The sequence below is a fragment of the Cyprinodon variegatus genome, unplaced genomic scaffold (assembly GCF_000732505.1).
Source record: "Cyprinodon variegatus isolate N-32 unplaced genomic scaffold, C_variegatus-1.0 Scaffold22, whole genome shotgun sequence".
NCBI classification, from domain to species: domain Eukaryota; kingdom Metazoa; phylum Chordata; class Actinopteri; order Cyprinodontiformes; family Cyprinodontidae; genus Cyprinodon; species Cyprinodon variegatus.
The window spans coordinates 1,060,642-1,077,811 of NW_015150475.1; the positions used below are offsets into that span (position 1 = coordinate 1,060,642).

General features: G+C 36.1%; 1 protein-coding gene across 1 annotated transcript in view; it reads right to left on the reverse strand.

Moving 5' to 3' along the window:
- The window catches only part of tspan4 (tetraspanin 4), a 169,284-nt gene that overhangs the window by 70,391 nt on the left and 81,723 nt on the right, over window positions 1-17,170 (reverse strand). The window contains exon 2 of the mRNA XM_015391053.1: window positions 11,633-11,824. Within this exon, the coding sequence (XP_015246539.1) occupies window positions 11,633-11,824 (192 nt within the window). The remainder of the gene's footprint in view (window positions 1-11,632; window positions 11,825-17,170) is intronic.

Here is a 17,170-nt window from a genome sequence, read left to right on the forward strand (position 1 = left end):
AAAGAGTGAGGGCAAGCTTGTATGTAGAGTTGAAGATGAAGGGTGAATAGCTGCGATATGATGCTATCAACTTTAAGGTTTTTTTTTTCGTTTTAGTTTTGTGACCTGATTTGTTTTTTTTATCCTTTTCTGAATTCATCCTATTTCATTGTGTAAATCTTAGTCTATCACTGGTTATTGCCCTTTGCCTTTTTGCATTATTTTCCTCATCTCCTTAGTATTGCTCTCTTCACGGCTGCCATTTATTCTGTTTATTAGACTAGCCTGGTTCTGGTTCCAGTAATAACCTCCCCAGCATTTTTATTTATAGTTGTAGGCCAGGCCTTTTTCCTATATACGATGGCTATCTTTTAAATGATCTTAGACTTAATGGAAGTGGTTCTGCTGATGTGAATGTCTGGATCATTCTCAATGACAATTGGAAAGTAATGAAAAAAAGTCTGACCATGCTTGTTTTTTTTTTTTTTTGTTCATTGTATTTTATGGTTGATGAAAAATGTGGTGAAGTGATTTTTACTCTCACTGGTGTTTATCACATGTAAAATCAGTGTAAAAAAATCATTGTCTTTCTTTAAATATAAAGTGGACAGAAAACAAGGTCCCTTCTACCACCCTTCTTCCTTTAAATTCATGATACCCAACCGGGCGTATGCGTACCCCTAGAGGTCTGCGAGTGCATTGCAGTGGTACATGAAAATATTTTATTTCTTAGATAGTAAAATAAAATTGTCCTGAGATCTGTTGCCCTTTGTGAGGACCGAATTGAAAAATTAAACAAGCTTTTATCAACCAAAAAGTAAGTTTTTCTTATATCTTTGAGTTCACCAAAACGTCCTGGAATCAGCTGTTCTTTTACATTCAGCTTTAGGAGCTCATCTAAGCAGCTCAGGTGTCTTAAAGAAAACAAAGTAAAACTAATTAATTCAGTCTGACTAAAGTTTTTGTTCAGCGTTTTTTTTCCCAATTCATGAAGTTTAAATGTATTTATAAGGGAGTTACTCAGAGGAGCTCCAGTTTTATAAATACAGGTTTATAATATGATTTTATTTTGTATTTATTTTGATTCCCTACTAACCTCCAGGCAACATATTTATGTTGTGTTTTTTTTATTTGAGATAGAAAGACTAACATGCTTAAGAATTAAATGCTGAGGTTAAAAGATTTAGTAATATACATATTTTTTTTTATATAACCCCTCATTGTACATTCGACTTTTGGACAATCATCAATACTTTTGACTAAGAGGAGTACTCATGGTATGGAAAATGCCTAAAGGATTTTAAAAAGGGCTGGGAAACACTGTTTTAAATGGGGCCTAAGGATGGGTATGAGACTCCGAACTTTAGAGACATTCTGCTCGTCAAGATGATACGTATGAACGGCACCCTACTAAGATCTGATGAGTTCAGAAGTGGGGATTCAGACTTGCTGATGTGGCTTGTTGCTCAGCTTAGAAGCCAGCTTTGGATTCTTGAAACTGAAAGAAAGATTTACAGTCAAAGACCTCCAGAAATAAAGCACTGCCAATCATCTCTTTAACTGAACTGGTGGTTTGCATAAAGGGATGCTTAATCATGTAATTTGGAGTCAGCACATTCACATATACAGGTTTTTATTTCTTTTTTTTCTATATCATACTCATTTTTCGATAAAAAATAAAAAAACATTCTGAGCCAGTCTTCAGCAGCCATTAATGCCTAATGAATCTGGTCATATTGTCTTGCTGGACGTGTTAGAATGTGTTTTGTTCTTTAGAGAACACCTTTCAGTTTGCTCTCTGCATGTTCCTCCAAGATCGCATGCCTCCGAGGGTCTGGACTGCGAAGCATTGGATCCTGGATCCCATCTGGCAGTTTTACTGAACTGGTTTTCCAACGCCAGCAGCACTTTTGTTTCTCTCTGGCAACCTAAATATTTATATTCAAAGCAGCACGTGCTCTTTCTGTAAATCAGCTTGTGTGTATACCAACCCCTGCCAAAAAGTGTGGGCTTCCAACCCTTTGAGGATTTTCAGGCAGCTTTTTTATTAAAAGCTCAACATTCTAGTTTTTTAGGACACACATCAAATAGATATTGATTATGAAATTAATGGTGCATTTTTCTCAGATCCCACAAAAAACAAACAAAAAATAAAAAGTATTTGTTGTACCTGCACTGACCTTTATGGCAGTTTGACATCTATTGAATTGGTTAATTAAATCCAATATTCTCTTTAATTCATCCTAAATCAACAGCTGGCCGATCAGGTTTGCAGGATGAAGCCTTGTCATTTCATGCAAGACTCCTTCCTGTAATGATAATGGTTTTTCTAGACATTATTGAACATAAAATACCTTTTTTATATTTGCTAAAAAAATATTTACTTGTCTTTGAATCTGGACTGTTTGCTGTGAATATTATAACAAAGACATAGACTGATATTTATGTATTACTGGTATATAAAGATATATTGTCATGGAGCCCCATTTTGAATGACTGCAAGACTAAGGATTAAAAAAAGAAGTGTCTAAAATTCAGTGTTTTCTGTAGAGGTCATGACAGCCATGTGCTCTGCTCCTTCACTTCACATGTAGTCCCATATCATTAGTGTCTGTGGAAGTGTTCTTGGTTTCTTTAGGGAGTTATCTTAATATGTGTGATCGGGATGGAAACAAACAAACACTCCAGCATCGTTTCTATTCCCAGAGTGGATTTGAAATATCACTGCATCCCACTTTTATGCATTCAGCTACAGTTCATGAATACGTCTCTGTAGCAAACTGGAAACTATTTTTCTTCTGGTTAGATATCAGTAATGCTTCACATTCATGTTTTCTGCACCTAATCCCAGATCAGTTTCCTTACAATCATAATCGATGGTTACAATCAATGACTCTGGTTCCTGTTTCTTTGCTCTTCATTTATTTTAAATACATTGAAATTAGTTTAAAATTTTATACATTTATGAAATTTAAATACATTTACTGATTTTAAACCAAATCATTGTACCGATGGCTTGATGTCTTTGTTAATTGAACTAATCATTTCTATTCCTCAGGCTTCCTATTTTTCTTTTTTAATGCCTCTGTATTTTGACTGAGCTAAAAACTATATTTTTTGTCACTTGGTATTTATATATGTTCTTGGGAGATTTAAAAACCCTTTCCACTGTTTCAACTGACATTTTTATGGCTGTCCTATGTTTCACGTCAATCAGTCCGGTGCACCAGCCTGTTGAGGTTCTGTAAAGCTGCAAGAACAATTAGCAGAATAAAGAACATGTACTTGACGCAAAGGACAATAAGATAAGTTAAATTCTATTGTTTGAAATAGATGAAATATATTTCTTAGTTAATAGTTTTAATAGTAATGTTTTTGCATGACACAGTAGAAACAGAGGCTTTAGGCGGCACCATCTCTTAACCAGTTTTTTGTGTTTTAGATTTCTGGTTAGTATTTGTGTTTAAATCCTTTGACACAGAGGTAGGGTAGCACTTTGTTTGTTTTGTTAGTCAGTTTGGCCTTTGCTTATCAACACACTGTTGTTTATGTTTTTTGTTTGTTTTTTCTCTCTCTTACTGTTTTTTAACTTCTGTAAGCATATTTTTGATTTCATTTGACAGACATTCATGTTTTCCTTGCTTTTGGTTTATGGATCAACATGATAATTTAAAGGAAAAAAAAAACATTCACATTCTGTCATTTTTTATAGATAGTAGTTTACTCTGTAATAACATAAAAAGACAAAAATCCCTTCAAACATTGTGGCATCCTCAACTCAAAGCAGTTCACATAAATATTTTGAAAAGATATCTGCCCTGACTGTGGGCAATTTTCAGCAAGCTAAAAGCACAATAGGTTGTCTTTTGACCCAAAGACCCCAGATTTTGTCATACCTGCATAATAAAACCAATTTAGTCCAGACAGAGATCTGACATCTGCACAGATAATAACGACGTTGGAAAAGAAGTGGGTGATTATTGAGATTCAAAGTATTCCTTTTCAAAGACGAGGGTTCTTGTTGTGGTGAGCAGGTGTCCTGCAGGGTTTTGTTCCATTACACTTTCTGTTCGATGAGAGTTAATGAGCCACAGCTGGTCTATTTCTAACTGACACCTTCAGGGAGGAATATAAAGCTGCAGGACACCGACTCTTGAGAAGCAGAACACTGCTATTTTTTTCTTCTATTACAAAGGAAATCCATGAGTTTTATTGCCTGACAGCAGTCCACAGCTCTAAAACCACTGTTGCAATTAGTCATTTGGGAGCTCGTATTTACTATGTGTTTTAATATTTACATTTAGATACGCTCTATATCTTAGGAGTATGGGCTTTTATAGCTTCATAAAGAGAAAATACAGATTGCACACATTATAAAAATTTATATTATACTCCATAAGCCTCCTTGCATACACCCCTGTTATTTATGTGATGAGCCGTGTGGCCAGCGTTGTTGATGTCCCACTTTAGCCTAGATTGATGCTTCAGCAATGCTTCAGGGTGAAAGATAATCAAACTCCAGGTGCAATGATTGATTCCTTTGTGCTCTTCCTATCCTGTGATTTCCATGCAGCGTAAAAACTACAGTGGCTTTGTGTGTGTTGACAAATCAGTGAGATAGGTGAGCCAGTCGTGTCTGGCATGTAGTCCAGAAGAGCCTCGAAAATCAATACCTTAAATATCTTTTTGGCTCCCCTGCCTTTAGCCTACATAGTGAAATATCTGAGAGCGGAAGACTATGTGGTTTTTCATATTTTTAACATTTTTATCCCCAAAAGAGCCTTTTCTCAGCATGGCCCGTCTGCTTCTTCATCACAGTGATCTCACCTTATGTCATATTTGTGGGCAGATTAGGTAATACGACCCAACCTGGCCCCTTTGAGCCCTTTCACTTGCTCTGATATCGACTCACTCACCTTGTGTAAAACATGACTTTAATTACCCATTACACCACTCTGTGTAATGTTTTCCAGAGAAGTTCAGCACATTAAATTACTCCTGCTTTCACCTTACAGTCTCCTGGATGATTTAACATGCCACATAATTTGATATAATTTCCCCAAAGGCATTGCAACCTATATAAGTTTAAGTGGCTTGATCATAATACTAAGAATACATAAAATAATATTCCATTATGAAAAATATTCTGTGCACAGATTGATGTATTTGCTAATGATTAGTTTAAATATTTTTCAGAAACTCACAGAAAGGAATCAGAAACTTTCTTTAGTTAAAAATGGAAAAATACAGTTTTGTTAAAGTCGGATAAAATCGTAAATCCTACAGCATAAATTATATAAAAAAAACATAATAAATATACCCACATTATATGTATTTAGCACAAGCTGTGCCAATCATTAATTGATCTTCAACTTGTGGATGTGCATGCTTAGAACGGTGATTATGCTCAGATGACTCTACCACACCAGTACAAAGAAAGGATGAACACAAGAAGAGTCTAGAGTAGGTCGCAAAGTTTTGCAAGACATTATAAATACAAATATAATTACCACCTTAGATTTAGAAAGCTTGGTACCGTAATTACAATCATAGGTCTGCATATTCAAATCTTTTTCACTGTGTATTTTCCCCTAATTTGGTTAGCTAATGCAACAGCTTAAATATACTGTATAGCACTTATCAAAGCAAGCTTATAGAAAGTATGAGTATCTGAGGTTTGCTATGGGTCTCTGTCCAGATTACCTAAAATGTATCGCTTTGTTGCATCCTAAACACGTTTTGATCACTATTTTGTTAGCATTATTTTTTATCCTTTCTTTCTTTTAGAGAAAATTCCAGTTTGTAATCGCACTGTCGTCCCATTATTTTATCCTATTGTTAGCGTCGATATAATACAGAGGACTAGAGTGTCTGAAGTGAAGCATGGAAGACATTTCCAGCCCCTGGATAGATTTTGTGCAACCCTGACTTTAATGCAAGATTAGTACATATTTATCTAGCCTGGGTGCCATTCCGAACTTAGTCCCGCCCACAAAGTTTGAGGTCGGGAAGTTCGGTCTGGCTCTGCTCCATAGTAGCGCGAGTATTATCGCCCACTGTCAGGCGATCCAATCAAATTGTCAGGGCGGGCTTTATACGATGATGGACAGGTGATCAACAGTAACGTAATCAACCACGTGACCAAAGCGCGCTTGGGTGACAACAATAATGGCTGCCGCTGGAGAGTTTAGGTGAGTAGATTCTGCTATTAGGTCTGTTCTAGAAGGTATCGACAGCAAATTAATTTTAAAAGAGGAACAGAGAAACGCGATCAAGGCTCATCTTCTTATTATAGGCGTGCAACTGCACGCTTTGATTTTTGTGGACAACAACTATGCCTCGCTTAACATACGTCACGCACTCCGTTGCTCTTATTGGTTGTAGGTCTATCCAATTGAGTGCAGAGGCATTTTTTTTCCTGGTCCGTTCAAAACACGCCCCATAATCACAGCTCTATGGAGCAGTATCAGACTCATATTCTGACTAGAATTGAGTCGGACTACATCAGGCTAATATTTATCCACGACCAGGGCGAAACCAGATCTCCATCGAATACATTTATCACACCTGACTATATACAGTAGAAAATGGCTCTCAAACAATTTGTGAACCAAACTTGTGTTTATTTCTTATACCCTACTCCTGTCTAGGAAGGTCCATTCGATCAGTAAACCTTTAATTGGAAGGCATGCATTGTCACAGTTAGCAAATGTCACAAAACCCAAAACAAATCAACTGAATTTCATTTTAAGCTAATCAATATTTATAAATGATTGAGTAAGGTGTGAACTTATGAAGATCAATTACTGAAACTAATTAAAAAGTTTAATCGAAAACATTTGTTTGTGCTTTTTTCTTTCCTCTAAAATATATTTTAATTCAATTTTCTTTCTTTGTCTTTATAAAAGTGTGTCTCTGCTAAAACTAAATGAGATATATTTACAAACAAAGAAAGATTGGCTGTTTTTTTTTTTGTAATCTTTTAAATCAAACATTTGGTGTTTCAGTGTTTAACTAAGGCTACTACAATACTGGTATACAGCAATTAAAGTTGGCTGAACCAGAAGAATTATCTAAGTCAAAATAAAACATTATTTTTCTAGTACGAAGCAAATTAACTACACTAATAGGGATACAATTAGTAAAGCTTCATATGGAGGATAGAGTTTCCCAGCTAACATTTTAATTTCTAATTTCTTCACAGAAATCAAAGGTTTCTCTTGCACTACTGCTGACCATGAATATGGATGTTTCATAAGAAAGTGGCTGAATCTCTACTGATATGAGTGCCGACTTTTAAGTAAAATTCTTTGCTGAAATGGGTTTAAACTTGTTTAGATTGCAGAAATGCCAAGCTATTTTTTCCCTCTGTAAATGAGAAGCTGATATTTGATGAAACAAATTAAGAGCCTTGCAAAAGGCAATTAAACATTTTGTAACAATGAGCGCAGCAGGGATCCTTTACATATCTGTGGCAGAGCTTAGAATCGCATATCAGTGATCAAGAAAGTAATTAGCCTTGATATTTGAAGGAGGAAGCTCTTTACAAACCACATGAAGAAACACACTGACCTATCACTCATTAAATTACCTTGTAAGTGGATTTTTCTTCAATATGGACGCAGCACAGGAAATAGATCTGGTCACTGCAATCATAAATAGACCCTAAAAAGATTAATTCCCAAACACCTAATGCATTTCCTCTAAGTGATCTAAACTCTGGTTTTGGTGTGTATCTTCTTCTATGGAAACCAGGTGAATAAAGTCCTCTGTCCATCTGGTGCAAATTCATCTTGAAAACAGTTTCTCTTGCACATTTTTTTGGTGTGCCTGATTTTCCTCATAGTTCTTAACAGCTGGCACACAAAACCAAAAGCACACGACTGGGAAAATATTTTCCAAAAAAAGAGCCGCTATACCAGACAGGCTACAAGGGTGAGAACAAGTCCACACCCCACATGGCTCATAAGGTGCAGAGTTTCCACCCAGAGGACTAACAAAACAGAAGTTTCTTTTCAAACAAATGCACTTTAGTGGAAAGTTATTCAATTCTTAGTTACACAGCCTGCAGCTATAATACTCCAACAGCATGCCTCTGACTAGGTGGTAGAAAGTTTGCTTGTTTCCTCTCTGTCTCTCCTTCTGATACGGGTTTGATATCCAACAGAAAGGAATTCCATTCAATTTCAATATCCTTGTCTGCATCAAAGAAAACTTCCTTTTTATTAAACTCTTCAGTGAGTGCATCAAAAATCATGCTTAGCCAGGGTTTTTTCCTCTTTTAATGCATAAGGAAAGGGAGAAATAGTATTTGACCTACAAAGCAAAAGTCTAAAAAATATCACTAGGAGATGGTTACCACTAAGTGAGGAATAATGTATAAATGAGTCTGAGACTACCACGAGGCTGAAGAAGAGCAGCAGATTGTTCTTAAAGGAAAAGTCTGGTCATATTCAGAATTCAAACTTCTGAAAGTACTTTAGATGTGATATTGTTACATATTGTTCAATAAATGACCAGTGTTTTTAATTAAGAGTTGTCAAAGAACACTACTGCCACCTACAGGTTAGTGACATCACGGTGCGGTATCGGCTGTTGATCAAGTCCCAGTGCTGTATCTGGTGTTTGTCACAACGCGCTATTATCCAAGTCATCTTGAAAACATTCTTCTTTGAAATGTTGGCTACATATTACGTTTTTTTTCTCTGACTAGAATTTCGATGGCAAGTCCTCCCTCTTCAAGTTGGCAATCAAATGACGAACCCGTGGTGGATCATGAAACAGAAAGGTGAAATACCTAATTTTCTTTTAACTTTACCAGATGTATTACAGCACCCAACTGCCGTGCACGTGGACATTGTCAGCTTAACTATAGCTCTTGCGAATTTCAGCCGTGATGTCCTCTCAAAATCTTAAATAATTGTTGTTGATTGCAGATGTGTCTAGTAGTTCCCATTGATTTTAATTGTAAAGCGGGGAGAATGGCGCTCGGTCACTGTCTGAAGATGTCAGGAGTAAGTTGTTACTAAAATTGGGCAAAAATGTTACCTTATTGTATCTCTTATACTAAATCCGTTGGTTGTGCTGTTCTTTTTGCATCGCTTTGCAGATGATGAAGCAGACAGAAGATGTTTTATCGTTATCTTCCTTTTATCTCCTCTTTGTTTAATCTTTCTCCTTTTTTCTGTTCTTCCTTTCCTGTTCTACTTACATTGCAGTGTCAATATAATCTGTAATACTCCCTGCATAGCTTATAATAAAGCTATTTATATGCATGAATCAAGCGGAACACTATGGCGATAGCTGTACTGCTCCACTTGTGAAAGTAAAATCTGTTGGGCTCTTTTTTGGCATCAAGACAATTATTTCTATTGCCACATTGCCAGACAGGACACTGTTAAAAAAAAAAAAAAAAGGCTGCTCTAGGACTCAATGATCAGGACGAAAATTATTTTTTACATTTTTTTTACTGCTTACGCTATATTCATTTAATCACCGTGTACGTATTAGCTTTAGGTATAAATAATGATCTATCATCATTCCTTTCTTTTTTTATCTGTGTGTCTCTGAGTGTTCAAGTCTGCCTAATAAAATCTAATGAATTACTGATGAAGCATCTTGTACTTGCACCTATGATACACATAATATTCCTGCTAAACACCTAGGAGCCTAAAACTAACCAATGAAAGTGATGAGGCCTGCATTGCGTAGAGCTAGTTATTAGATTTAAATCATATTCACTGCAAAGTGTTAACTTTATGAAGCTGCAGGAAAGCAACAACAACCAATGTGTTACAACATCTCATACCAAATCAGAAAACAAATGCTAATATTTTCTCACAAGAACTCCAGTTGTGCTAAAATATATTTTGATATAAAGAAAAAACATAATAAGAGAGACTGTTGTATCAGACTGGGAACTGAGTATCTCTTATTACCTAATCTTATCTGCCTCGCATTGGAATTTTAGACAAAAAAGATAGTGGGAAGGACACTAAAGTGTGTGGTTGAGAATATGTAAAGTTTTCAACTGTTGATGGTCAATAGTTAAAAGGTTTCTGAAAGTTTCTGAAGGGCAGGGGCAGTAAAAAAAAAAGGCACATACAGTATAGCATGTCCTCACTACGGGTTAAACACATCTACTTTACACATACACACCTTATTATAGTACAATAATTGAAAAAGTTTAGCAAGTGGAAGAACCTTGTGTAAGGACAAACTCTAATATTCAACTCCATAACTGTGGCTATTATGGAAGAATGTCATAAGAACACCGAGTTGCAGGTCGATAAGAGCCTTATAGGACACACGGCTAGCGTGCAAGAATTTGTTCTGGTTAAAAGTTAGTGAAATGTGTTGGCAACAATATCCTGTCAGCATGTAAATATTCAGACCCAATAAGAAGTTGGTCAAGCAAGATGGAGCAATAAAAAAGAACAAGAAAAACTTGTATTACTACTGGTAAGAAGTTGCAAAACGCTTGAGACTGGGCAGAGGTACTGTTTGGTCTTGGAAAAAAACCTTCTGAACATACGTGGACCGTATGTCAACGAATACACTAGAAATCTTTCAATTGAAGGAGTCATGTGATTTAACTGCCCAGTCAGAGTTAAAGGAGAACACCGTTTTTTTTACATTGGGCCCTTGATTTTACGTTATTACATCATGTACTACTCACCCATATGAGTTTTGTGTCAGTTGGAGCTGTTCTAAAGATATTCCGTTAGGTTATATCCAAGTAACGTCTTCCTATGGGTAAAGACTTGAAGGCACAAACTAAACTGTTCATAATTTATTATTTATGGTACGCCAGCATTCATAACATGTAGGCGAATCACTGTCCCCCAGACATCCACAGTTATATTTTTATTTTCAAAAAACAAAGCGGAGTGTGTATGACATCATCGCGCGCCGGCTACCATTCATTCTTCCTGTCCGATGAACTGCTGCTAGTTTAACTCACATGCCTGTAAGATGTCTAGTGTTACTACCACAGATGGTCTCGCTCTCGAAATGGAATTGAACGATTCAGATTAGCTAGCCGAAAGAATAGAAGGGGTAGAGCGTACCCGCCTGTGGCCCGGGCTGCCTGTCACAACTCCAGTTCGGCGCACGGATGACGTCATACACACTCCGCTTTGTTTTAAAAAATATATAAATATAAAAAATATGAGTAGAAAATTATGTTATAATGTAAAATATAGTAAAAAACCAGTGTTCCCCTTTAAGACCAAAGTCTAATAAAGACTTCAACACATAAGTCTGAGTCAGTCTGAGGCATTTTTTAAAATAATTTGAACAATGATTTCAATCTTTAGGTGTATGAAGTGTTAGAAATTCTCCTCCTGAAAATGATCACTATTGAAACAGATGCAAACTGCTCTCCTCATAGCAGACTATAGCAGTAAATGAAAGGGCTTCCTTAAATTGATACCTTTGGAGTCACAAGTCTGTCATCAACCATACAGAAACGCCAAAAAACATACAATCATGCCGGATGAGAAGTGTCAGTGCTTTCCGCTTCATGAAAAGCTACTAACAGTATTTGTCATTCCACTAACAACAAAACACAACTAAAATGTCTCCATGACCTCAATGTGACCTAAAGTCTAAAGCCAGTAGCCATAAAGAGCCGTCCTGAGAAATAACTCACCGCCAGCAACAGAGGGCGGCTTTCTTTGACAGCTCCCACGCAGCCCAGACATCCGATCACCATGATGATTGTCCCCACTGCGATGAGCAGGTTGGCTGCCGACAGGGAGGGAAGGGATGAAGACAGTGTGGCAAAGTTTCCCTGGGTCACCGAGAGCCAGATTCCTACCCCCAGGATGCCACATCCTCCCAACTGCAGAGGAAACGCAGAGAATACAAAGCTGTTAGCAAGTTATTTTTCAAAAGGAAGAGAAAGCATTAATTTTGTATGGTGAGTTTCTTTTTTTGAAGCCTTATTGCACTGGAGGCTATCACAGAGAAGTCCAAATGTTCAATCAAAATACAGATTCTGTGAATGAAAATTATGCATTTGAAAAAGGTGATCATTTTTGTTTGATGAATGCTGAATGAAGCTTAATTAAGAATGCTATGCATAGGCAGCAAATTAAAGGGTTTAGACAGAGGCAGTTTTAACTGAAATCAAAGAGACCGCTTTTCATACTGAAAAATAACACTAATAGGTTTGCTAGAAAGCCAGAACTGAATACATCCAACCTTGTTGGATTTTTCTAAGTGCTTCTCATGGGATCGCTAATAACCTGTTCAGAAATGACTGATAATGAGCATGAGAGAACGCAGTGTTTTCAAAATTGATGTAACACCTGAATATCTTGTTTTCCTTATGATTAAAACAGTACAGACCTGAAGTCGCTTCAGAATAACTGTGACATCTCAGTTCTGCAGTGTTATTGTTAATGTTCACACCGCTGTAGGATCGAAAAGTTTCCAAATCAAAAAAAAAAAAAAAATACAAAGTAAAGAAAATCATGACAAAAAATTGGCTAGTAAGATATGCTCAAAGGTTACAGTAAATGTATTTGTGAATTAATTTTTCTTTGAGTATTGAGTATCTTTGAAGTTTGTTTATGTTAATAAAAGCTCACCATCCACCTTCAATACTATGTAGGCCTAATCTTTAACACTAGAACTTCTACGGAGAATGTCTCCGTGATTCACAATCAGACAGACAATGCAGAAAAATAAAAAACAGTGAAAGTGGAATGGATCCTAAACTAGACAAACACAGCTGATAACAGTTCTGCATAGATTGGGGCATCTCACATGAAAAGTTCTTACACCCTTGTTTATGAACAGGTTAGTCAAATGGCTTTGTTGTGTTTTCATAATGACTGTTTACTCTGTAAATGTTTTCTAATCCCAAAATCTTGGTTGAAAATGCCCAAGAAAATGCTGCTTAGTAATTGTGTAGCTATGTTAAATTGACAGTAAAGTTACACATTGCTCTATTTAGTGAGTTACTTTAACTTGGTATGTTATGTATGTTTTTGTGTTTGTACGTCATATGTTCTTTCTATTTTAACTTGGTTTACAGCATTGTGCAAAAGAACAAAATACAACCTAATTTACAACAAATATTTACCTCCCTTTGGGTAGAGCTATGTACATCTGTAAATAATCTTGCAATACATTAGAATACACAACATACATAGTAGTCTAAGTCATCTATGCACATCTGCTTCTTCTCTGTCTGGCCACATAGTTTCATCTGCAAAACAGCCAGTATCATCTCTAGCAATGCAGCAAGTGGCGGATCCACCCTCTGCAAGACTCTGCTGTGATGTCATCACACATTGAATCCATTGCTGCCAACAGGTCTATTTAGGTATGATGTAAGTTATATGCCTTTCACTTCCAAGAAAATAAGGACTATATTAGTGGAGTAGGGACAGTGTTATTTAACCACAGATCCACATTGCAGCGGTGGAAAAAAGATATTATCCCAAACAAAAGCATACTTGTTTACATGATCTCTGATTAGACGCCTCTGATTCTGACAACTCATTTTGACAACAAGTTAAACATTTTCAGAGCAATAATTCAAGCATGAAACAGGGACCATTAGTTTTTATATGGAATGTCAACGTTCAGAGTTGTATAAAAGCAACCGATGCATATCCAAAACCATTTCCATTTTGTTGGAAATACTAAGAAACTGCTACTCTGATGTGCACAGCTGACTCATGGTTGTGGAGTTTGAACTAACTGTTGTCCAAATGTTAAGAATGATGTGGAAACTAAGAAAAATTGTACCGTCTTTTCACAGCAACTCAGTTTAGCTTTTGGCTTTTAACTAAGGCTACATTCACACTGCAGGTTTTGATGTTCAGTTCCAATATTTTAATGAAGTTTTATTTTTTTCCTGCATAGTCATTTAGACTGCTGGTTAAATGGAGCCACCATCAGACTCCGGACTGAATGCTTCAAAGCCCCAACGTGACCTGCCTGCACAGAAGGACAGTTTAGACAACACACAGCAGGACTCTCTTTATGGAAGACATGACAGGTGTCCGCATCTCTGTATAATTGTAAGCTGTAGGAGTCTTTATGAATGAGCAGTCAAAGCTTGGATGATATTGTGAAAGTCCGATGACATGAGCGTTCACATTAAAAGCTATCGGTTACATATCAAATTTTGTACCACTAATAAAAGTGGAACAAATTTATTTTTTTGGTGGTGAAAATGTCATATTTGGGCTGTTCTGACTGCCATGAAGAAAAAAGCCATTAGTTGCATAGGGTAAAAGAAATTAAGGTTGCATCTGTCTGCAGTGCAGTATGTCACAGCAAATGGCATATCATCTCAAACCTCATCGCACTGCAGGGGACAACAACAATGACCATAACAACTCCCCTTTCAGAGGCATAGGCCAGTATTGGGTATTGCAGGCCAACAATGACCTCAATGGCTCCCCATTACTAAGGAGTACCCTGTTTTGTCGGGTTGAATTAAATAGACTTATGTTTGCACCACTCTATAATCCTGGAACTCAAAAGCTATTCCATACATATTGAATTGACAAAGCCTCTTGGATTGAAAGGAAAACGTCTTCATACTTGGAAAACAAAGTCCACTGGTTTGTTTTTTTACTTTTTTAATTTTGCTGAAATGACCATTACATGGATGACTGAGAATCTTCACCAGCATATGTCACAGCAAAACCTTCTTTACTTTCCTTTAGTCATTCAAAAGTATAGTATATTGAGAGTCGAGAACTCAAGTATGCTTAACAGTGCAAACTGTTTGTGAGGCATTTTCCCTCAGGATTTTCTCACAAACAGCAGAATTCATGTTTTTTTTAACAGTAGCATGTTATCCATGTACTGGAGCAGCAAAAAAGCCCAGGGCCTTCCTCATGTTTAATAGTTAACTAGCTTTTATTCGCTTCAATAGGAAAAATATCTTTCAACAAGTTCTGCTTTGCCTTATTAGCCCATAGAAATCTGGGATGGGACTTTGCATTATTTTTATGTTTTTTGCCTTGAAACTGTCCCAATGATGCTATTTTTGATTATTTAATTAATCTTATCTTTGTTAAATGATCAAAAAAATACCTTAGCTCAGTATGATAGGCCTTCAGACTTTCTGGATAATTCACCAATGTCCTCTGGGAGTAATTCAAGTGTTGGCCACTCCTGAAAATGTTTCCACTGTTTGATGTGTTTTCATTTGTTGGTATCTAAAATTGATTTAGTAAAGTCGCAATTAGAAATAATGTTTTAACCTTTTCCAGGCTGTTGTCTGTTACTTTTATTATCTATTTATTTCGTTGTGTACTCACTTTTTCCCCCTGGTTTCACTAATTAAAATTTGAATTATTATCTTTTTTCCCTTTGAGACACTCAGAGCTATACATGTGGATATGCTTTCTTTTGTCTGTTTTTTTTATTTTTCTGTAATGTTTTCACCTGCCCATACCCTTACTCAGTTTACTGATATGTAGATGATATAGACACATGCATTAAAGTTTTTTTAGCAGTACATTGTATCTTGCTTTGTCCATCATCTGTGCAATTTTTTATTTAATGTATGAGAATTTAAAAATAATAATAAGTGGTTTAGGAGTGCATTTTACATTAAACCAAAAAAAAAAAAAAAGATTAATTACAGCAAATAAATGACTAATGTTTTAAAAAATGTATTTAAAAAAAATTTTATCATTGAAATTTTCATTAGGATTGACTTAATAATTTATTAACAGGGACAATAATGTTTCTTTATGGTTTGCACAATACAGTATAATATTACGAACAAAAGGAAATGAGATATGCAGTGTTCTTCCTGCAAACATGATAAGCACGACCTACTTCTAGAGTGAGCTGTAGTCCAAGTCAACAAAGTTTACTAAAGGCCTGGAAAGAACAACAAAACCTCATGGGTGAATCAATACCATCAATTTAAACCAACTGTTGTGAACACATAATATTGATCGCGGGGAGGATTTTGAGGAAAGTGTGAGCAGAACCATTTTCTCTGCAGAACATTCGGTTAAAATACTGCTGGGTTGAATCTGCAATAATGACTAAAGGGGAATCTGGCTATTACATGTATTCAAAATAACTTGCTTGGTGGTGTTTTGTGTTTAGGTGTTGCCTTGAAGCCATCAATGTTAAGTCATACTGAAAGCAAAGCAATGAATTGCAGTCAAAAGGTTTATGTGTTTTATAAATGGATTTTCACAAATAAGGTTTTCAGTAATATTCATCAGCTTAAACTGAAGCACTGATTTTTTTTCTTTCCTTTGGAGGATACAAAGTTTACATATTTATATGTATAACTTGTCATTTAGTATAAAAAATACCATCCATCTCCTTTCTGGATTACTTATCCTTCTAAAGTCTTATTTAAAAAACAAACAACAGAAAAAAGGATCAGCTGAACAATGCTGTCAGTCTTCCTTTTTGCTATGAGTCTTTTCATTTTTTTCTATTCTTCAAATTCATGGTTAGAATGAGATTGACAACAGAATGCTACATTCAAAATCTCAGATACTTTCTTGGAAAACATGGATCATTTCCACAATGAACGCCCAGCTGTGTGCTGGGTAGGCGATGTCAGTGTTACAGTAATGTATGTTCATTGCGTCCTCCTGCTGTTTGCTCTTTCTCATTTCATATATAGCATAACATCTTATATAAAGAGTTCTTAAGGAAAGAGGGTGAATCGCTGGTAGCTTTTTACTCTTTTAAAACTCCTGGGACATTTAGGCTGCGTGTGAGACGTTTGACTCACTGCCACACTTAATGGAAACCTTAAAGCATTGGACAGAGAAGACACTTGGACAAAGCTTCCAAATATCTTATGTTCTGATGAAAGCCGCAAGCAATGATAATGAAGATGAGAGTGCGTTATCCGGTGATGATTATTAGCTCTGAAAAGAGCGAAGAATGTAAAACAATTGAGTAGGTGGTGAACATTTTAGGGAAGGCTTGAAGTGGAGGGCATGTACTGTAGATGGAAGTAGATTCTCCACTGAGACCTAAAGATGGCTCTAACCTGAGAGCAAAAAGGTAAACAAGCCTAATGTTTTCAGAACATTTTCTATGAATACGACCTTGTATAAAGGGATTTACATAACAGTAGTCAAACGGCAATAATTAAAACAACAAAACAGGAATTAAATTGGTGTAAAAAAATCTGAATGATTTCTGATGTGAAATAGCAGAAAAAGCAACCAAC